A 23,401-nucleotide genomic window follows, 5' to 3' on the forward strand; every position below is an offset into this window, starting at 1 on the left:
TAATTAATAAATAATACAAATAAACTGTTCTGTGTACTCAGAATCATAAACCTACTTTTGCCCACCCCTCTGTGCCAATCTGGTCATTTAAAATTGGCACTGAAGAAGTTTCATTTGCTTTGATGAACATGAGTGCTTTTCTTTACCATACCCAGTGCCTACAGAATTATATCAACATTGTGTCTTAAATTATCCTGTTTCCAAAGGAATTAATGGTGGTATGAGCAAGAGGCAAAACGGGGCTAAAATGATTAGACCTCCTAAAAAAATCTCCATTCTATAGTTAGTGATTATACTTAAATATCTGGTTTCATGTAGAAGTTCCTAGGGAATCATCGATTTAATTAAATATTTTTAAAATATTGCATAAAGGGACACGTGTATTAATAGCATGAATTGAGAGAGAAAGGTAGGGCATTTAAAAAAAACAACTCACATTTTTGGTTGAATAATTTGCCCGAGTAACTCTATACCTTAATTTTGGTCTGGCCTCACATGCTTTATGTTTTATTTTATTATTGTTATTATTGTTAATTACATTATTATTATTATTATTATTATTACTACCACTACAGTTCTTTATTATTTTATTGGATTTAATTTCCCTTTACAAAATATGCATGGTCCAAAAATGTGACTTCAGGAGCATATTGCTGAGTTGTTGCTGATGTCAGTTTCATACTATGATATTTTTTTCTCTATTTACCAAGAGATCAGTATTTCAATATAACGATGTGCATGTTTTCCCCCCCTTCTCCCGCTGCATGCAGGGATTCGGGTTCGTAACTTTCGAGAATAGTGCTGATGCAGACAGGGCCAGGGAGAAATTACACGGCACCGTGGTAGAGGGCCGTAAAATCGAGGTGCATGTCTTCAATAATTCAATTTCTGGTTATTTTTGTTTCTTTTTTTGTGTATTGCCTCACTTATTTCACATTTGGACCCCTGTCTTGTTTGTGTGTGTGCACACGTGTTCGTGTTTTTGTGTCTCTGTGTCCTTCACCTTCCTGCACTAAAATGTATAAAAGTAACACTTCTACCCTCTTCCCTGACCTTTTTTTGTTGCTTGGGGGTTTTAAGCCTTGGTTTACCTTTGTGAGTGTGTATGTGTGCTTTTCATTTACTTTTTACTTCCAAAGTGCTCATCCTTCTGCTCTCTTGATTTTTTTCCTTTGCTTCAGTTTGCGAGACTCCAAAATTCTGTGATCGGGCCAAAATAAAACAGACCTTAAAAATGTCTATCACTGTCCAATTTATAACGTTGTGTCCTGTAATAAATCAAGGGGCCAGCCAATGCCCTCTCTCTCTCTGTCTCTCTCTCTCTCTCTCTCTCTCTCTCTCTTTCTCTCTCAGGAGGCCAGTTCGCCTCCATGTATGTGTGATAAGCAAGGAATAGAAGATCATAGAGGTTGTTGGGGGGGGCGGGGATCCAAAACTCATCAGATATATTTAATGTCAAGAATTTCAACAGTTCATGGGTAAAACCCTCAAACAGGGTTTGATGGTTGCCTGGTGAGTGTACTATCATTGTGACTGAGTTGGCCACCTGGTGCTCACCAGCCCTTGTTAAAGAGGCAGTGAAGGTTAACTGGCTCCTTTCCCATCTCCCAGTTTTGAACAGTATGAAATATAAAAGCCACCGTTTTGAGTAAGATGTCTGCATATTTTGCTTTTTTCCCCCCCCTCCCTTTCCAATGGTTTAGCATTTAGGGCCCTTCACTTGACTCACTCTTTCCATGGTAACTATACACAATGCTGGCGATGGTGCCCGTTGGCGGTAAGTGAAACTAAAGCACTAGAGAAGCAGCTTTATAAAATGTAATTACAAAACAATTAAATAAAAAAGAAAAAGTCCATCTGCCATCTCACATTAACACGACAAAATGTGATTTGACTCCTTATTCCTCTTCCTTCCCCTTTCCCCCTTTTATTGTCAATGCTGTTGAGTGATGCCGCCGGGATTTGGATGTGCGTTGTTTTGTAGCTGTCTGAGCTGTTTGATACTGACGTCATGATGATTTTACCCCTTGCACATCTTACTCAGAGTTCCTGAACTCCAATTTGGCTGGTTTTATTAATGCATTTCCTGCCCCTGCTTCCTTTCCTACTTTTCCTCTTTCCCATACCTCCATTTAGAGCTATGACTGTTCTTTCTTTGCTCTTGATGGCTCTTTCCTGCCCGTGACACCCTCCACTTTCTCTTCTCTCTGCCTTTTTGTTCTCTTCACCCAAGTTCTGCTGCTGTCCTTTCCCCTATTTGTTTCCCGCCCTTTCTCTCTTTTATATGCAGCTGTCGGTCCCTTTTTGCTGACTGGTGGTCTCTGATTGGGTCTGGCCGTTTTTCTTTTAAGTGCTTGGGTGCATTCGCTCTAGCAGCTTCTGTAAGCTCCTGCCCCATTTTCATTCCTGTCTGTGAGAGCCTCGCTCTTCACTTCTCCCTTCCTTCCAAAAGTGATTGTTTTTTCCTTTTATTTGTGTGTGTGTGTTTTTCAACAGCATGCTTTCAGTCTCATCATTGTTGTATCCCATTCTTTCTTTTTAAATGTGAAATGTTTATAGTATTTGGTGAGTCAAACTAGAGTAAATGGAGTTTCAAGCTCTCTTTTCCTTGCATAGGCATATTACCACTATACAAATCCTAAAAGACATACTAAAACATTTTTAGCTCCAATTCTACCTAAAAATCGGTCTTTCTCTAACAAAAAGGTATCGCTGTTATACAAATTTAAAATAATATAAATTCCCCGAGGCAACGTAAGACATTTATATTTTGTATGTTTGATAATATTTTTTTCACGACTGGCCAGTTTTGTGACCTGACAACACAGTGTACAGTCCGATTCTGTGGGGAGGCTTCGCCCTCCTGGTCAGAGCTGCGAGGCTGGTTCCGCCTCCGGGCGGCAGCGCCCCGACCTCGGTTCCTTCAGCCTCTTCTCCGTCAGCACCCTCTGTGTTGCCTTCTCCCCCTCACACTGAGGATGCTTTAAATTGTGCCGCTCTCTAATGAGGGTGGAGCGTGCCATAAAACAGTTCTTTTAAGTGCCCAATTTAAAGGCCTTCTAAAAATTTTATTTATAAATGGATAGACTACATAGTCTAGAAGATTCACAATGTTTCTGAAGACTGTCAACCTGGAAGTCTAAGTTCCTATTTCTGTTGACTAACTTCAAACAGTAAAATCTTATACAAACATACCAAAATGCTGACCATTAGAATAGGTGAAATCCACAGATTTATTTTCTCATCTCCCTGTAAATTTATTTGCTGACCCTTGTGGCCAGCCTTTGTTTTTATTAATGAACTTAGAGTTCATGTGAAAACAGAGTTGTTTCTAATTTACTGTTTCCTCATGTTTTCTTTAATACAGAGACTTCTCTGTTTAAGAGATCTCCAAAGAATTCACCAATTTATTTTTTCTTTAAGGACTGGGTGGTAAAGTGTCTCTAGTTTTACATTTGGAGAGTAAGAAACTACATTTTACTCTTGTTAGCCTCATTTAATAAACACTTTAATTAAAGTACTATATATTAATACTTTATATTGCTATATTAATTATTTAAATTAGTGCTCAAATTTACATTTTAAACTGAGTATGTAATTGGATGAGCAACTTCATGTTCCTTAATGTGGTCTACTTCCCCCCTCCGCCCCCCTTTCTATTTTTAGGTGAATAATGCTACAGCACGTGTAATGACCAATAAGAAGATGGTCACACCGTATGCAAATGGTAAGAGATTACAAGTCACCTTCAGAATGATGTCATTTATTTTTGTGTAAATATATGAGCTTTCCATTAACATCAGAGAACCTCTCTTGATTTTAGTCTTATGACAATTCATTTCATTTACATGGAAATACTCTCTTAACCTAGAAGGGTATTTTATTTTTAAAAATAATATTTTTTCTTAGAATTAAGTTTATTCTTTTAGTTGTTAACGTGTGGTGGTGTCAGTAAAATTCATCTGATACACAGTGTGAATGAGTCACTTGAGGTTACCTACTAACTCAATTTAGATCCCCCTTGGAGCTGCCATAGGTTTTTGTAATACATTGGATGCCCATCAATTCTTACTTTTACTGCTAGTTCCTATTCACCTGAGTATGAGTGGAATAATTGTTGACCCCTTGCTCTCCTTTTTTCTAGAGGGTAACAGCCATGGGGTGGGTGGGTGGGTGGGTGTGTGTGTATCTTCTGTTTCCTATTCCATGACTGCATGTGAGTGTTTTAAATATTTTTTATTGAGAAGAAAATTTTCTGTGACTATTCTATCTAACAGAAACAGAATTTTACATCATTTGTCAAATTTAATCTAGACTCGTGTTCTCAAAATGAGATGGGATATAATTTTAATCTGTGCAACCATGGTTTTGCAAATTGTGTTCCATAGGACCATCTTGTGGGAAAAAGGAAATTGAATGGATTGGGTCTTGAGGCCTCCAGCTCTACTTTGGTCTCAGCAATTCATTTCCTGTTGTATATCTTAAGAGTTCTGCAACATTTATCTAGAATAAAAGGGGGAATCTCTCCCTTTTTAGTGTTTTGTGAAAGTTTGACTCTAACTGAGAGTGACAGTATGTGCTGGTAGTGTCTTAAATAGAAGTTTGTTAGTACAAATCAGCATAATTTACATTCTTATTTTATCAGTGGTACATCATGTTATACCACCACCTCCCACTTTACCTCGTTTTCTCTTCATTGCTGTCACAAAAATGGAAGTATCTGCAATTTTAATAAAAACAAAAAAAGAAAGAGGGAGAGGTAAATTACATAAGATTCCCTTTAGGTCCAGGGAGAATGTTGTGGCAGAAAGAGCCACTAGAATTCAGAAGACAGAGATTCTGCTTCCAGATTTGACTCTTCATATTACTGTGGGACAGTGAGCCAGTTGCCTAACCTGTCCAATTGTTTTCATTTCTATAAATTGACAGTCACAGAATTTTAGCATCAGAAGGCTCTTTCGACGTCATCAGAATCCAACCGTCTTTACTTACTATTACTCAGGAAACGAAGCCTGGAGGGATACAGTGCTCATTGTCCCAGAGGGGATATCTGTCTTGGTTTCGTGAAGGTCAAAATGACATAAACAGCTGTGAAAATACATTGTAAATTGTACAAAACTAAACATATTAAACATATCATTGACAGCATACTGTTGTATGCCATTATTATAACATGCATCCATTCTATGTATTTAAAGGAAGTGCTTAAGTAATAGTGCCATTGGTAGGAAAGAAAAGGGTAATTTTTGAATATTATTCTAAGTCAGTCTTTAAGTCTAATGGAGCCACATTTTAGAAATCTGCATCTGCAGTGCTAAAGACAAGAGTGTGCTAGGTGCCCTTCTGGTGAATTCTCAGCATTTATTTTATGATGGTTGGAATCACGTGATTTGTCTGCTCTTTCAGAACATTTGGGCCCCTAGAACTTCAGAAGGATTTGAATGCAGATTTTTATGTGGAATAATGAAGAGGCATGTCTGTGAGCACCTAAAATAATTAATTGGGATTGGATTAATTCAGAACAAATGGGTTTTCTCTTGAATAATGTAGCCATTAAAATCCGATGATTGACCTTTTCTTCTTTCCATTTATAATTTTACAGAGTAGTAGTGACACAATGTTTAGCCCTTAAGCTGATATAAAAGAAGTAAACCAAAGAGCCAGTCTTTCAGAAACATAATGAGCATGTTTGTTTATATATAAAATTAAATAAATATGTATTGATTAAAGTTTTTATTTGTAATTCTAATCTTTAACAGTAGTCAGTAGTACATTTTTTAACGCTTGCCATATTCCTATAAGTATAAAAAGGGAATGATGAAATACTATTGACACCAAACCTAATGTTTCAAAATAATTAAAATTTATAAATGTTTAAGCTAATGTTCAATAGCAGTCTAGTATCCTTTAGCTAAAAGGTCTGATTAACTCAAATGTGTTCGTTACAAATTAAAATCTCAGAAGACATGCATTGAAGTTGGGAATGTAGCCTGAATTTTATTATTGCATGTTTCTTCTTGTTTACAAAGAAATCTCAATGAAAGGAGATTTAGGTTTACCCAGAATACCATCAGCATGATATAATCGAACATGGAGTTCAAAGATCCAGGTCAAATTTGAATTCAGTCAAAGGATATCTTTATAAAACAACTAGAGTAGTCAACAGTGTTAAGATGAGCTTATAAGAAAGCGTATCACAGTGTGGTATAGAATGACATATGAGGAGGGACCCCAAAAAAACCCAGAATTATCTTCTAGAGGCCAGGCCCCTTGTAGTACAGGCTTCCCCCACTAGGTGACTGTGCTAGGGACCCATTTGTATCAGTGCATCAGCTGGTGTTTTGAGAGGATGCGTTCCGCTTCAGTGAATTTTTTTGGAAGACTCTTTCAAGGCGTTTGCCTGTTTCATGATGGGTGATTTAGGAACGCACCTACCCACACCACGTTGAGTATTCAGCTGTGTTTGACCAAAAAAAAACCCCGGCATGACCCCCATGCCCCCACTGCCCCATCCTGCCCCAAGCGACTTTTTTTTTGTTTCCCCCATGAAAAAAGTCTTCGAAGGTAAACGTTTCGCAGGTGTGGAAGAGGTGAAACCAAAAAAATGGCAGAAGCATTAAAAGGCATCAAAATCAGTAAGTTCAAAAACTGTTTTGAACAATGGAAAAAATGTCTCAATAGGCATATTGCATCAAATGGAGAGTACTTGGAAGGTGACTGAAGTTTAAACATGTAAGAATAAATACACAATTTTTTATAAATAAACTCCAGGGGATTTTTTGGGGTCCCCCCTCATGTACTGTATTCTGCATTTTTCCTTTTCCTAAACAAATCATAGGTCATTAGGCAGTTCTGTGAGAGACACTACCAAACCTCAAGATTTATTTTTTTTTTTTCCTTTTCTCATTCTCTTTCCATTTTCTTCCGTCCCTACCAATTTTTTCCTCTCCTCCCTTTTTCCCTTCTCCCCAAGCCCTCATTATCCCTTTGCTGTGCTAGTCCTGCTTAAAGGTAATGGGGTCTGGGAGTGTTGTCACCCTCTCCTATGAACCCCAACTGGCATTGAAAAGGAAAGCTGGGAATGGACAAAAATAAACCCGGAGATGTCTGAAACCAACTTGCACAGCGCTCCTTTTCCCTGCATTCCTCCTGTCGGTCTTAAATGCTCACTGTCCTCTCTTTTTTTTCAGGTTGGAAATTAAGCCCAGTAGTTGGAGCAGTTTATGGGCCTGAGTTATATGCAGGTAGCATTTAAGTTGATTTTTCCACATCTGCTATTTAATTGTAACAACATCTGTTATTTTGCAATTTACTATTCCTTTGTAATCTTTTTGCATTTTTTAATTTTTTTTAAATGCGGTCAGCCTCCAGCTTTCAAGCAGATGTGTCCCTAGGCAATGATGCAGCAGTGCCCCTGTCAGGGAGAGGGGGTATCAACACTTACATTCCTTTAATCAGTAAGTAGCCTATGTTGGCCTGGCATGGGTTTTGACTGTTATGAGTAAGCAGTGATGTGCTAGAAGTCTTTTTTCCCCCAAGTACGATACCTAACAGAAAAGGGGGCATTTTCAGGAGAGAGAATGCTGTGCTCTGTCCTGCTTTTAACATGTGCTAGAATCTTTCTGACCATATATGAAGGTTGCCACAAAGCATAGATAGTTGGAAAAGCAGAGGGGAATGAGGGCCTGTGAAGAAGATTTTAGTATGTTCTTGATAATAAAGAAAACAGAAGAAGTGAGTATTCGTGGACTGTATTACATTCTCTCTAAGTCAGCTTGGGCCTTCTGGTTGAGTATCAAAAGTGCCCTCAGAGTTATTGATTATTCCCTGGTCTGTTAACCTGAGCCATTTTGCCCCAGAAAAAAAATATAATTAAACAGAGTTCAGTGGACTTGGAATCAATGCCTCTGCATGGCTTCCAGAGGATAGCACACTTAAAACAGACCCTTAGACAATGTCTGCCTCTTTACAGGATACAAGGCCACAGGAGAGAGGTAGTTTCCCTCTCCCCTTTTGTTTCTGGATTAAAACATATCAGATAAAAGACTGAAGTTGACTATTGAGATGAAATGTCTAAAGACTACTGTGTGCCTTAGAGTTTGGCACCTAGTAAAACCACAAAAGAATATTTCTGTGATGAATAATTTTGATATGTACCTAATAACTCTTAGAAAAAAAGATTAATAATTGTCCAGTTAAAGAGTTTATATTGGTTCATTTAAACTGCCCACAGAAATTACGAGTGTCATCCCTTACTATGAGAGGAGTTCCTAGCGCTTCTTGACCTGCTTCTTACCAGCTTGCATTGTAATGTCAGACCTGGGAAGGAGCAGAGAAACTCCCTCAAGATTTGTGAGCAGTGAGGCATGGTACCATTAGCTTTTGCCTCTGGGATCTCTTTCCAGTCTTTTGCAGAAAAGATACAGTATACATACTTTCTAATCTTTCCAGTAATAGGTTCAAAGCAAGTTGTGATTATACACCTACTGTTGAATGCAGGTTGACATTTCCGTCATATTTTGGGTCTCCCTTTAGTTCCTGGCTTTCCTTACCCGACTGCAGCCACCACGGCGGCCGCTTTCAGAGGAGCCCACCTGAGGGGCAGGGGGCGGACGGTATATGGTGCAGTCCGAGCGGTACCTCCAACAGCCATTCCCGCCTATCCAGGGTAAGTACTGGATTCCAAAATAAGCAGCTGGACAAGAAAACACCATGGCCCTCTTATAATGGGGACGTTGCTGTGCCACATAGTAAAGATTCTTTGAATATTTGCAAATTAATGGATTAGGTGGCAAGAACAAAATATACCATCATCAGAATATAACAAATACAAATTTATTATATAAATCTTCATTTTGGCCACCTTAAGCCCTCAAGGTAGTGGCTTAAGACAGTAGCCAGAACTGTCTTGTGTTTACTAGCAATGTGTTGGCATGGAGTTCACTCAGCATCGCACGAATATGGATTAACACTGCTGCAGAGAGCCAAAATAGGAGCTCAAGACTATAGTACAAGCTGCGTCTGCTGTGTTCACCCCTTCTCACCACCCCGGATCGGGGCTGAGGCTCTCACATGTGCCCTCCCTTTTGGGTTTCACTGCCTGGGTGGTGAGCAGCAGAGCTAGTTACCCACAATGGATTTGCTTTCTTTGTAGGAAACGGATTAAAAGAGGTTAATTCAAAGATGAACCAAGTCCAATTGAATCAAGGGAGAAAGGGAGCAGTAGGAAGAATTAAACAACAGTTGGCTTCTGAATGATGGTAAAACAAGTAACGTAGCTGAGCATCCTTCACCCTTTGATTTTTGTGTGGAGGGTGTCTCATGCAGTGGAATGATTCCATAGCAACAAATAAATCCTTTATTATTGAATGGGGAGAAGGAGTGAAGATGGCAGGTTTTGTTTTCATTTGTTTCTTAGTGTTAGCCTAAAATGTGTATTTTTATAGTGGACTTTTTATAAGCTAGTTGTGTCAAGGACTTTTCTTCCTCAAAAATGTGACATTTGTGTTCTTCATCTCTTCTCTGCCTGTGACAGGTTTTTTGTTGTTTTTTTGTTTTTTGTTTTTCCATATTCTTACGGAGGAATAATCATAGTGGCAGAAGAGCGAGCCTCCTTTGTAGGTCCTTTTCTGACAGCAAAATTGGCTTTCAGGTGTGCTAATTTAGCATTCATTCATAGACCAAATGGACATGCCATTAGGGGCCCTCCATGACACAGAATTACAGCATTTTTATTAGATAAGGCAAGTATGCATGTTGAAGTGGGCAGGCTCCAAAAGCCACTGGAAGGGAACCGCTTTAGAAATAAACCTCTGTTTGCAGTGTATAGATGTTTAAATCCCATACATTCCATCATCTCCATCTTCTGCCATTACTTTTAATTTTATCCTTTTTCTTCCTCTCAATTTGACCTTTGACCTTCAACCTCTAGCATCTCATTTTTAAAAAGTAAACACACAGTGTAGCTTCATCAAGAAATAGTCAAGTCAAACATAAAAACAAACCTTTTTCAAGTTCTACACGTTAGGAAAATTGTTCATGAAGCGCTTCCATTTCAGTCCAAGAGAATTTATAGTCATATTTGCAAAGAAACAGTGCTCACCAGAAGCATGAGACTTCTTTATTTTGTAATATCTCTGAGTTACTTTATAAAGTGGTTACATTCGTTCCTATTATATGCAGGTCATTTCAGTATAGTGGCCAAACTTGAAAACCCATTCACTACCGAGTCTGTGTCAGGTATATATTTGCTCAAAGATATTTTATCTTTATGTCTAATCACATCAGTTTCTGCATATTACATTGAACAACTAATTGCCCATGTTTTCTTTTTTATTAACTAAACCACCTGTTTACATGGAAGATGGCAAGGAATAAGTCCAGTATTTTATGGGGAATGGCCTAAAATTGCTTCTCGGCTGAGTAAACTAATTTCATCATTAATCATTGTGTTCTAGCCTTCTTGTGGCATTTGATACAGGGAATATTGGAATTCTTTTAGACTTTAGGTGAATATTCCCAGTAAGTGATGCAACTTAGTGTAAAATTTTCTTGTGTTTTTAATGCCACCACTTTTCTCTATAGCAGAAATGTTCTTTTTAATCTTTGCCTATATCCCCGTACTGAAGTAGTTGAAGGTTAACTAATCACCACTTAGTATCAATGCTTCGCATTTTATCAGCCTTTTCATTATGAACAAGTCTCTTTTTTACAAAAATGCAGTTGAGAGGCAGATTACTTTTTAATACCATTCTTTGACTGCAACTGCAGGCTCTGAAAATGGATAGAACTTAACTAAATGAACATCACAGTTGAGTTTAATTTGCCTGTTATGTAATTCAAGGGCACAGCATATTTGAGGCAATACAGAATGTGACCCTGCTGTCTTGTAAACACAGCAAAATGTCATTGGAAGTAGAATTCAGAAACTTTTCTGCTACCTTCAAGAAAGAAGCAATTTATATTCAAATTAAAAATATGATTTGATGATTTCATCTGTTAGCTTGTTTACTGTAACAGAGAAGGTAGTGGTGAAACTTTCCAGTTTGTTTACTTGAATAAACAACAAACAGATCTTCTAATTTAAAATAGCCAAATCTTAATATATATAAATATATATTATAAAAATGTTTTTATAATATTTATATATATTATGTGTGTGTGTGTGTATATAAAGAATATAAATATAAAGAAGAAAGTCTAATCTTTTATCTCTATCACTGTCCTATGTCTCATGGTTCCAAAGTAAAGTTTTGGGGAAACTATATGCACAAATGCACAAAATACCTCAAAAGGTTTGAAATCTGTATTTTGATTTTAATAGTCTAGTGTTGCTAAGGATTAAAACAAAAGTCATGTACTTTGATGCAAATTAATTTTCTAAACAGGAAAATAAACCCTTATACTTCTAACCAGCTACCTTTTCAGTTTCATTCTTTTAAATAGAACAGGTCATACCCAGAACTTCAGTTAACAATTGTATTTTTCAGAATTCCATGAATATTCTTATGGTCAGAAAAGAACCCTTAAAATCTTCTAGTTACTCCTTCCCACTCTGGATTATATTGTTACTATCTGGGATCCCCACTGCACCTTTCAATTCTTGGACCTTGGACCAATCACCTTAACCTTTATTAGCTCATTATCTCTGCTTGTGAAAGCAATGCATTGTGGGTATTTTTGGTTGTGTTTTTTTTTTTTTTAATTACATTTCTCTGTTTACTTTGGTCAGAATTGATTGACTTGTTTTTCTGAGGTGTTGCATTGGTTCTTAAAATGCTGAATAATAATACTTTGCATGCTTGTGTGATCAGCCAAATCTTATCGCATGTCTAATGTGCAGGGTAAAAAGCAGGTGATGTATGGATATCAGAAAAAATTTACATACTACTATGAAAAATAAAACAATAAACATAATTTCGAAATACACTTTTGCTAGGTCCCTCCTTAATGGAATTCTTTGAGTTCCATTCAGCCCCCCACCCACACATATACATACACCTTTTGACACTCTTTAAAGAGAAACTTCCTCCTAGGGCAAGCTTATTTTTAAAAATACTCCAAATACGACAAGTTGATGTTTCCAATCCAGCAGATTTCTGATAGGTACATTAGGCCCTCTGGGAATGCTCCTTACTGGTTTCTTCTTACTTTAATTGCCCGACATCCAGGTGGTTCAATCCAGGTTTGCATTCCTTTCCCTCCTCGCTCGTGCTGGAGCTGAGTAGCATGCATGCACTTTCCCGTTTCCTCACTGACTGGCCGTGGCCCCGAGCCCAGGGCGTGTATTCATACATCACCTGCCCGTGTAGAGCGCATGTGCATGCTGCCGTCCTCAATAACCGGAATGTGTTTCTGTTCTTTTGTTTTTTTGTTTTTGTTTTTGTGTGGATTTTCTGCAGTGTGGTTTACCAGGACGGATTTTACGGTGCTGACCTCTATGTAAGTACACACACTGGGGCCTTCTCGACCCCACCCCCTGACAAGCCAGCCTTTTTTTTTCTGTTTCTTTGGTTTGGTTTGGTTTTTCTTATAAATATAATTTATTTAATTTTTGTTTTCTTTTTCCTTGTGGATATATATATATATATTTATATATTTAAGAATGCAAGCATGCTTCTCTGCCACTGCGCTTGCCCCTGGGTGCAAAAACTAAGCCTTTGGGTTTCCTGATCATTGCTAGAGTCAGTCTACTGGACATATTCTTTTCCCTTCCCTATACCCACAGATGTTCTATGGATCATTAATATATTTGCGAGGTGATCAGCAGGTTTAAAGTCTTTTACTACTGTCGTATCATGTGCATACATAAATGACAGGATAGCTTAGCCTCAAAACAATTCTTCCCTTTTCTGCTTTTCTTCTCATTTCACATCCCTCTTTAGATCATTAGAGCTTTGATTTATGAAGATGGCAGTAAGCTTTCTGAACTGTGTCTTCCTATTTCACATGCTTTGAGAGAGCACGAGCACGTGAGTGAAAGAAGGAACTGATGCCAGTGAGGAGTGGGCAGTCATGAAAGGAAGCCAAACACTCAGTTGCCTCAGGCCTTTATCTGAAGGTTCACAACCAGCGTGTCTCTTTCCGTATGAGCCATCTAGAGGGAAATGAGTGGTGCAGTTATCAACCTCAACTTTTCTTACAAACGGGACTGTCATACATGATTTGTTGATTCTACCAGCCATGTTAACATGTAATCCATTACTTAAACCATCTAGCGATAGCTCAAGTTCTGTGATTGATTTGTCACATGTTTAAAATGTCGACAAAGTCATCTAATGACAAAGAGTTAAAGTTTGTAAGTTTTGTAAGATAAACTTGTCACCATGAAATTATTCCTTGGGCCTAGGTTACAGTTTTCTAGAAATGCTTTCTCCACCCTTACCTCTCAAAATCAATAAGGGTACTTTTTTTATTGAACTGCTTTTTACAATCTGCCCAAGATTCTCTGGCAGTCAAAAATGTTTGTGCACTCTCTGAGTGCACTCCGAGACTCTGTGCAGCTGCAAGTAGAGAGGATAAAATGATCCTATGAGGTAAGCGACTGCACACACCTGTCCTGTGCAGAGTAGACCTTCAGAATATCCTTTAATTTAACCCATGCTGCCGGGAACCTCAGGCATAATTTGGTCCCAACCCTCTCGCTTCATAGATATGTTTCTTAGAGAGATAGTGACCCCTGGATTATATAGGTTATTTGTATAGCCAAGCATAAAACCCAACTAATCCATATTTCATTACCTCCCTTAGTATTTAATTAAAATTCACATCTTTCCTCACATGATTTTCAAGGTATGTTCTTTTCTGTGCTCACAGTGAAACTTTAGGGAAATACATCCTAGTTTTATACCAAATTACACTTTTCTAAATATACATATTGACATATGATCTTAGCATGTACATTTTCCCATATACATTAGTATCCATATTCTCATGAAACTCATCTTTATGTTATTAAAGTTGTTTTTTTTCTTTTTAATATGTTCCAGACTTGGGGATCTTTTTTTTAAGTATGGCCCACTTCTACCTTATAGGATTTGCCGACTTATACCTTGTTAAGTCAGCCAACCAAATATTTGTTGACAGTTCTCATTTCCTTAGACAAAGTATATGATTTCATTGAGAGAGATGATTTTTCTGTACTTGTTGAGAAAATACTCTTGAATTTTTATCTACTTAGTAGATTACTGTATCAAGCTAAGCAGCAGTAATTCAGTGATCTTACCAAAATATTTTTTTTGATCCATGGCCCCTTGTTGATTAAATGAATTAATAGTAACATTGTTATCATTTTTAAAATTCCAATCTTAAAGCGATTACTTGGAGAAAAACATTGGTCACTGGGGCTGAAAAAATATCTATATCCACTAATGAAAAATAAGAATGCATGAGGAGATAACTATTGAGTGAGACGTAACATAACTATATCTTTTAAAACTTTATATTCCCTCTTTCATATGTGAGGGAGCAAAGGATGTGTCCTAAAAACACACAAGAGAGACCCTGTTTTCCCTTGAGTTTGTTCTGTTTCTCTGTGTCCATTTTTCCATCCCTGGAAATCTGTAGAGGTATGTTTAGCTCTTGTCTTCTCAGAAGGGCAGGTTAGAAATAGAACGAGTAGAGGGTTTATCTAGTACAGAGCGTGCACTGAACTTGACAGATGACATGAGAGGAAGGAGTTTGAGTTGCTGGTTTTGTTTTGTTACATTAATTTAGGCTATTAATTGTGGAGGTTTTTAAAATTTCTTTTCCCTTTCTGTTCTTAGGCCATAACCCCTGCTAGCCATTTGCTCCCTGTCTGTCTCTTCCACAGCACACTCTCCTCTGCAGAACTGATCTAACAGTTGTGCCTGTAATTTGTAAAGTGACTCTCCCCACCTCCCCCGCCATAAGACTTGGGGGGGTGTAACAGGTAGATCATGTGTCCACCCACCCCCTCTTTTTTCTTTTTTCTTTTTCTTTTTTTTCTTTTTTCTTTTTTTTGACAAGTAGAAAAGGCATGATTCACCCTGATTCACTTTTTAAATGGGTAACAAACTGCTCCTAATGCTCACCCTGTGAAAAGCATGCTTGCATCCAAAGGAAAGAAAAGGCTGGTGGGCCCCGAGCGGGCTTTTTGTATGATTGTTTTCCTTCCACAGCTGTGTTTTTTGAACTGCTCTTCCTGTGTTCTGTTATAGAATAGTCTTACAGGAACCAATCATTAGCGCTAAAATACCTCAGGTAGGAGTGCCAGTGTGACCTGCCAATCAATCAGATTGTGGATTGCAGTGAAAAAAATTGAATTATACTAACCATTCCAGCTCCACGTTAGAGATGGGAACAGAGGCTTTTTGGACAATCAAGACTTGTGAGCGTGTGATCTAAGCCCTGCTACCTCAGCAGTGCACACAGTCAGGTTCATACATGATGGCACTACCCCCAAAATTAAGTGCTCCTGTCCCATTGCCACATATCTGCACTGGGCATGTTAATGTACTGTCCCATCACTGCCACCTCTTTTAGTCTGTCAGTCACATTCAACAATGGTGTTTACACCAGTCTTTTATATTTGGCAATCTTAGCAGGTGGGGACTTTGTCTTACTGTGAAAGAAATGAGAAAAGGGAGAAAGTAGGATCTGTCCAAAGAGGACTCCTGAATCCTAAATGGGGCCCTACAGTGGGATTGCAGTAGTAATTGGACTGTGCTGCTCCCTAAGGGTGTAGCTGCCTAAAAATCTAGACATGTTGGGACTGTAAAATTGAAACACGTACTTCCCTTCCACTTTCCTTTCACCTTGACACAAGATCAGTGAGTTCATTTGGGTAATAATGAACTATTAGAAGGTTTGTTGCTGATAGATAGCTAGATACTAGGATAGCTTTTCACAATTCAGTTAGTTTATTTATGTAGCTACCCAGCCAGACTTTGGAAATGAATGACTTTGGGGAAATGGAATAGTAGAATGTTAGAAGGTTCAATTCGTTAAAGATGATCTCTCATCTGTCTTAGAAGTAACAAATGAGAGATACGTTGATTGTAACAATTTCTTCTCTTAACCTCAATTATAAAAAATAATAAGAAAAATTTAAATATTGAATTTTTTTCATAGTTACTACTCTTCAGAGTAGATAAATAGGTCTCTCAATCAAAAGCATAACAGTATTTCATTAAGTTTTTGTACTCACGTCTGTCTTACTCACTTTGAATCAAAGGTGCCATGTTGCCACATAAGAACTCTCCTCAAGAACCCCTCACAGGAGAGCAATCTAGAGCGACGCTTCTCAGCTGAGGTGGGGAGGAGGTGAGGGAAAGGAGGGGTTAGCATCGGGTCGGGACAAATAACGAGAGTCGCAGAGGCACGGCGTTCAGTCCAAACCAGTCCGAACAGCTCTCTGCTGCGGGGATTTTCAGCACCGCACCTGCCATGTCCCCCCACTCCCACCCCCACTTCTCTTGCTCTGTAAGTCTGTGCACCATGTAGAGGGAACAAGCTCTCATTTTGTCTGCTGGTCTTAAAATACACACTCTTCTCCTCAGTGTCACATAATGTCATTGTCTTCCAGGTAGAACGAAGGTGTCTTGACATCACATGCTCACCAAAGTCCTGTTTTAATGTAAACCTTCAACAAAAATATAACATTAAAGCCTAGGTTAAAATCAAGACGAGGGGGAAATCTGCCAGTGTGACATTAAGCTAACAGAGCGGCAGATAAAAGTCAGATATAGGAGGGGCGATATGTAGAACCCTCCCATTTCGTTCTAGTTTAAAACAAAGCTGCAGAACTGTGCAGAAAAATCATGTGGTCAGTGTGGCAACATTATAAAGTTAATTAGATGATAAATTAGCTTGAGTGCAGTGGAAAATCCATAGGAGGTGACATTGAGCCATGGAAAGCTGAGACTTTAAAAACAACAAAAGGCTCTTAAAGGTAACAGCATTTCCTTTGAAAAATCTGGAATTTGAAGGCAGAGACATGTTATGGCTGTGTGAAAAGATACAACGCTTAAACAGGAACCATTTTAGAAGGATACTGTGGCTCAGAATGTCCGGGTGTTGACAGATGGCCGGCCCACAAGTGCTGCCGGTCAGGACCAAGTCCCCTCAGGGTCGGGCAGGTGGCATAGGGGAGCGATGGAGCGGTGGGCCACCCCAGTTGGGAATGCAAGGAGTCATTCAGAAGGAATTCAAAGGAATGAGAAAGTAATTATTTTTAAAGGGGCATGTGTATATTTGGATCAGGCTTAGCCATGCCAAATTTATTCAGCAATCAAGGTTCCAAAAAGCTGTCCGTGTGTGCCCTCCTACATTAGGGTGTGCTGTGGCCATGCTAATCCCCATTTTTTGTTTTATTTCAAATCACACACAGATAGAATCTGCAAACTGCTTCAGATCAAACAGGTCTGATTGTGTGTAAATACATATGTCCTTTTTAATTTTTATTAATGGTTGCTTCAGTTTTGCATCAGTGCATGGTTAAAAGCAATACACATCAGCTATTTCATGACTTCATATCTCCCAATGAATTATTTCTCCTCTTTTTTTTTTGTTTGTTTGTTTGTGCAGTCAGCTGAAGAAATGTTAACATCTCACTCTAAATCTCTCAGTGGAGTCTCTGTTCCCTTCTCTGATATAACAGATGGGTTACTGCTTGTTATAATTATTAACATTGTGGTGTGGGCCAGGGCTAGGGTGGGCAAGATTTCCTATTTCTTTGGGCTGGGGAGGGGCCAGTCGTTAGGGTATGGAATGTTAACTCCAGTGGTGACTGACTGTTTCCGTAATACCAGGTCGTTGTGGCTGCACGCTCTAGTAATTGAGGCTGTGTACTTCACCGAGCTTGTGGTAGAGCCTAGGGCAAACCGCTGTCCCAAGAGAATGCTGGGATAGATAGAGTTAGCCAATACGAGTCTGAACGTGGTGATTTTGCTGGTTGTTTTAGCTCCAGATGTTGGCATGCTTAGTTCTTAATGTGATTAATAAATGTGGCGCCATATCCCCTCCCCACGCCTGAACCCTGTCTCTCCTACCCCCTTCCCCACCCTTGTTCTTTTTGAAAAACTTAAGAAACAGTAATGAAAACCGTGGTGTTTCAAACTGCACTTTGTTCTCATGTTCTACAAAAAGACTCCAGATTTGCTAGTAGAAGCGAAATTGAGAAAAGTTTCTCAGCCTGTAATCTTTTATTCATTCCTAATTTGGAATAGAAATCAATACATTTGAATTTTCTTTGATATTTTATATTATGTGATGTAGTTTGTTGAATAACCAATTTAAAGCAGGAGCAAAAATACTTTGGAGTAAAGCTGCCTTTTTTTTTTTTTTTTTTTTTTTTTTTTTTTTAAGAGAGGGGAAGGAAGGGAGAAAGAGAGGGAAAGAAACATCAATGTGTGGTTGCCTCTTGAGCGCCCCCTACTGGGGACTTGGCCTGCAACCCAGGCATGTGCCGTGACTGGGAATTGAACCGGCAACGCTTTGATTCGCAAGCTGGCACTCAATCCACTGAGCCACACCAGCCAGGGCTGGAGTAAGACTACTTCTAAGAGGAGTAAATCCATGATATGCAATTTAATTTTTCTAATTTTGGGTAAGTCATCATTGAGTTACCAGACTCATTTATTAGGATATTACCTGCCCATCCCAAACACAGACCCCCCTTTGAAAGGCCTCTCAGTAACACCATTCTCACAAAGTAAGTAGGAAAGTAGTCATGTTGAAGTATTATCTGTTTTTTTTAAAAAAGCATTAATGTAGTTATTATTCATGAGAGGTCAAATATTTATACACTGCCATGTTTTCCTGAATTTGAATAGCAGAGAATGCCATCAAATTCAAACCCCCGAATTCAGAGTCTACTTACAAGAGGAGACTGTGTAGATAGATTCTGTCGACTTCCTTCTAGCTGGGAAGGGAGCTTCTTTCCCACAGTCTTAAGGGGCAGTGGTTCTATGGGGAGCCTCATTCAGAAGCTCTTTTTTCCAGAAATAGTGCAATTGCAACTCAAAGCTGTACTGATGCAGTGTACTCTCCAGTGTCTCCATCTAAGCGAGGCTTGCTCACAGTACTTGTGAGCCCCATCGCATAGAACTTCAGTTTTTAAATGTTTCCCTCAAGTAAACAGAAATTGAGTTTTAATTGCTCTTATTACCTTGGCTTTTTACATTTTTTAAAGATTACTTTCGCATTTGAGGGAATATCAGAGACAAACCACGCAAGGCTTGTTTACCACACTGCCCTGGTTTACAAAGACACTCTGCCAAAGATAGCCCTGCTGCAGACTTCATAGTGGCAGACTTGACCTCAAAACTAGCGGGATCAACTCTAGTTATAATGAAAAATGGAACCCTTAAGGTTCATTTAAAGCTTAAAATTTCAACTGTAACTCTTTGCTTGTTGCTTTAACAGTGCTTTTATTGCTTTATTTCTTCTTTTGACATTTAAAAAAGAAATAAAGAGAACCTTCAGTTATTTTTAAGTGACATAATATGTGTATGTGTGTATGTTGCGGCCAGGACGTACAGCTTTGCCCAAGACAGCCTGGCCTGCCCGTCCCCCCAGCACGGACTAGAACCACAAGGGAGCCTGGTGGTGGAACGCAGCCTCTGAGGGTGCGTCCTCCCCGGCCCTGTTCATTTCCACGGCATCGCCAGTGTTGAGTAATATGAATGACAGTCGTCTTATTTATATGAATATCTGTAAAAGAACTTGTAATTGAGAAATAAATGTTTACTTAGAAAGTCTTTCCCTTGAAGAACAATGAAGGAATAATACATAACCACTGAAAGCTAATCAGGGATTTTTTAAATGCACATCTGAAGCTACTATTGATGACTTCAAGCAGATAAATTTAAAAAGCGAGAGTAAATATTACCCCACAATGAAGTTTCTTCAGTTAAAGAAAGCATAAATTATCTAAGAAGGAAGCAAAAAGCTTCAGAGGCTGGTAAGAGATTACAGATATTTCCAAAATAAGATTTGAACAGAAATAAAAGCCGCAAGCTACAAACTGTCACGGCAGATGGCTAAGGAGAGCAAGAGTCCCGTTAGAAAACACTTGTTATTGGTCCTAAGACATTATACAGAAGGAAAGGTGAAGTTCCTTGCATAAATTTAGCACAGCTTGGACATTTGAAGGGGTAGAGAGTGGAAAGCACAGGGCAGAAAGCTGCAGCTGTCCACGAGAAATGGGCGCACTGCCCCGCAGAAACCGCGTGAAGTGGGGCCAGAATGGGCCAGCTGAGCGTGGTTGTATTTGATAGGGAAAGGCAGTAATAAAAATTCACATCTGAATTACATTTAGATAAAATAGGTGAATTCTAGAAGGGTAAAGAAGAAACAAATTAGGGCTTGCCACTTCGCAGTAGCCTGTCTCGTGGCATTTGTTGGTTACCTTTCTTTGCACAGCTTTCTGGAGAAGACACGGTTCACCAACAGTGAAAACCTTCACAGTATTCAGTTCATTGGAACTGGGGAGAAAGATCCTAAGGCCTGAGAGGATATGTGAACTGTTGGAAGGAAAGCTCCCTATTCAAACAGGATGTGAAAATACAGAATCTTCGGGAAGGAGAGTAAATGCAGTGGAGGGTTCTTAACCTATTTGAATCCAGCCAAAGGGGCATCAGCCATTTTGTAGTCTGATTTGCCTAAGTTTGAAATACAGATTGAAATAAACAAACTTTTTCTGTAAAGGGCTGAGTGGTATTTTCAGTTTTGAAGGCCATACGGTCTCTGAAACAAGTAGCAAGTTACAGTGGCTCACAGGCTGAAGTTTGCCAACGCCTGATCTACCCTGGTTTTTTCTTCTCAATAGCGCCCATCTAGCCTCTTGACAAACATGCTGGGTTGATAGAGCATAGCTCTATATTGGGCCTTTGTTATACACTGTAGCCTCTTAGCAATAAATCAATCTGAATATGCATCAGGGAATCTGAAATTAATACTTATAAACTTAATATGTTTTCATTCTGTAGTTTATACTTCCTGTGAGTCAGATAAAGTTCTCCCAACTTCCTGTAAATATTTTCCCTGTTGAAAGTTCCAGCAGAGACTGAAGTAAGACAGATCGAAACTCATGTCTTCATTTCCTAAATTTGAGAACAAGTACCACCAAGATGGTTTATTTTTGTTACCGTCACAAATTGGAAAGCAAAGCCCTGCACTGGGTGAGCTCACTCTCTTGCACTAGAGGAATAACATGTGGACTGATGCAGTTTGAAACATCCTCTTCCCATGTGTGTGTCTGTGTTTGTGTCCCCCTGTGTCTGTCTGTCTGCGTGTGGGTGGGTGTGTGTCCATCTGTGCTGCCCAGGGGAGAGGTAGCGGTAAAGCCAGTTCTCTTCTCTCCTGTAGGGCGGATACGCAGCCTACAGATATGCACAGCCTGCTACTGCAACCGCAGCCACAGCTGCTGCGGCCGCTGCAGCCGCTTACAGCGACGGGTACGTACACAGCCCTGAGTGTCGCCGCCTCTCGCCCTTCCCCACTCACACAATGGGCATCTAGGACCTGGGACCACCCTCAGACCTGGTCCTCTCCTTGTGGCCTCTGTCATGCCAAAAGCATGTGGCCCTGACTCCTTTGACACCCATCTCCTGCTTTGTCATCTCCAACTCCCTTCTTTTCCACTTGAGAGAAGGACTTCAGAATTTTAGAGTACTACATTTAGGAGTAGAAATCAAAAGGTTTTTTTTCCATTTTGCCAGTTCCCTAATAACACTCCATGACCTGGTCACTCACAAGTCCTTAGTAGAGTAAACCCTTTCATCTGGGGGTGGGGGTGGTCTCAGTCTCCCCTTTTCTCCCTGATTGTGTTTCTCCTTTCCAGTTATGGCAGGGTGTACACAGCCGACCCCTACCATGCCCTGGCCCCTGCCGCTAGCTATGGAGTTGGCGCTGTGGTAAGTACATGTACAACTTTTTTAAAAACATTTTACTCCTTGTAACTTTTACCTACAGGCTAAAAAAGACCTAGGGAGGTAGTAAATTTAGCCTTTCTTCCATTGTCAAAGTATTAAAACGATAAGAATGTCTGGAAGTTTCATATCAACTTCTTTCCCTGGGTTGTATAGTATAAGCAACATGGCCGGGTAAGGACAGCAGAAAGGAACGAATAGTGGCAGCCTGCCCCAGGTAACAGCATTGCTTCGGAGAGAAAGAAGGGAACAGGTTGATGTTTTATATTGGTTCAAATGTTGGATGCATACCTGTGACATAGTTTTATTGACAGATGTTCGCAAAGACATAAGACTCTCCAGTTTTCACAGGAAGCTTTTCAAAAAACTTACTGTGTATGACTTTCAAATGCAGGTGCAAAGGCCCTGCTTTTCTAAAGTCTTTTGGTAGATAGTCCTAGAAATCACCAAGTGAACAGCTTACAGAAATATTTTATTAGTAACGTCTATAGCAAAACATGGCATTTCCATAGACATACAGAGCTCTTCTAGAATCACCACTCCCGCCCCCGCAAACTGAACTCAGATCTTCACCTCAGTATCTTTTTGTTGACCTGGACCCCTCTAGATCAGTGATTGGGACTCGCTGGCTCTGGCAAAGACAGGCCTTCCTGCAGTGATACCTTCTACTGCCAGAAATTCTCTGCAATCCAAAATGCAACTGGGCAGCTGCCTAGGAACGTGGGCAGAGGTGTTTGAGAGGGAGACGGAATGATGGGTCAGATGTAAGACTTGAAGAAATACGAGAGAACCCATCATTGGCTCACACTAAATTTCTACTGACAAAGATTTGTGGGAGGAAGCAACAGGGTCCTGGGTGGAAGTCGTGGAGGGGTGTATGTTTAGATGTAGTAGAAACATAACAATATTAAGAAAGCAATGAAGTCCCTAAGGTGTTATTTAGGGCCAACATGTTGTAAGTCCTGTACTAAAAAGAATAACCCAAAGAGAGCTGTGTTGCTAGGGATATTTTATCTTAAAAAGAGAAGCCATTAAATAAAGATAGAACAATGGAAATCCCAGTTATATATACATATAAACACAAATATGTCAGGAAACAACCTACTAATGTATTTTATAGATTATAGAGGAAATAGGTTTTATTAGTTGAAGGATTGACTCAGGTTTAAATCCAGCGCTCTCAAACATGGGATATGACAGAGATAGTGGTCAGAAGTAACATGCTCTCTGTTGACAGTGGGTAAGAATGTCACAATTGTAATGATGTAATCAAGGCAAAAAGACCCGTGGTTTTAAAAATCAAACTATATACAGGCCTAGTTTTGAACTGTATTGACTTTTCCTTCTGTACTGAATCATGTAAGCAATGAAATGAACCATTACCATGCCCTCTCTTTGAGAACATCAGGTGAGCAAGAATGTTTTGGGCTCTAGTTTGAGCATCTTAGAGGCAAGAAGTGGGTTCCCTTTTTCACTGCACCAGGCAGCCTCTGGTCAGATGCTTTGAA

At 39.3% G+C, this 23,401-nt stretch overlaps 1 protein-coding gene across 19 annotated transcripts in view; it reads left to right on the forward strand.

Annotated features, from left to right (window-relative positions):
- Positions 1-23,401, forward strand: part of RBFOX2 (RNA binding fox-1 homolog 2) — a 255,507-nt gene that overhangs the window by 226,511 nt on the left and 5,595 nt on the right. For 3 of the 19 annotated variants that reach the window (XM_054574535.1, XM_054574536.1, XM_054574547.1), the window contains 9 exons: positions 771-863; positions 3,667-3,727; positions 7,191-7,244; positions 7,365-7,457; positions 8,524-8,668; positions 12,402-12,441; positions 17,351-17,382; positions 21,331-21,419; positions 21,806-21,878. In XM_054574535.1, the coding sequence (XP_054430510.1) occupies positions 771-863; positions 3,667-3,727; positions 7,191-7,244; positions 7,365-7,457; positions 8,524-8,668; positions 12,402-12,441; positions 17,351-17,382; positions 21,331-21,419; positions 21,806-21,878 (680 nt within the window). Of the gene's footprint in view, positions 1-770; positions 864-3,666; positions 3,728-7,190; positions 7,245-7,364; positions 7,458-8,523; positions 8,673-9,154; positions 10,966-12,401; positions 12,442-15,179; positions 15,223-17,350; positions 17,383-21,330; positions 21,420-21,805; positions 21,879-23,401 lie in introns of those variants that run through there. The other 16 variants (XM_054574537.1, XM_054574538.1, XM_054574542.1 and 13 more) reach the window with 13 other exon arrangements.

This window comes from Pteronotus mesoamericanus, unplaced genomic scaffold, assembly GCF_021234165.1.
Source record: "Pteronotus mesoamericanus isolate MK-2021 breed Mesoamerican mustached bat unplaced genomic scaffold, CSHL_Meso_final contig_263, whole genome shotgun sequence".
Classification (NCBI taxonomy): Eukaryota; Metazoa; Chordata; class Mammalia; order Chiroptera; family Mormoopidae; genus Pteronotus; species Pteronotus mesoamericanus.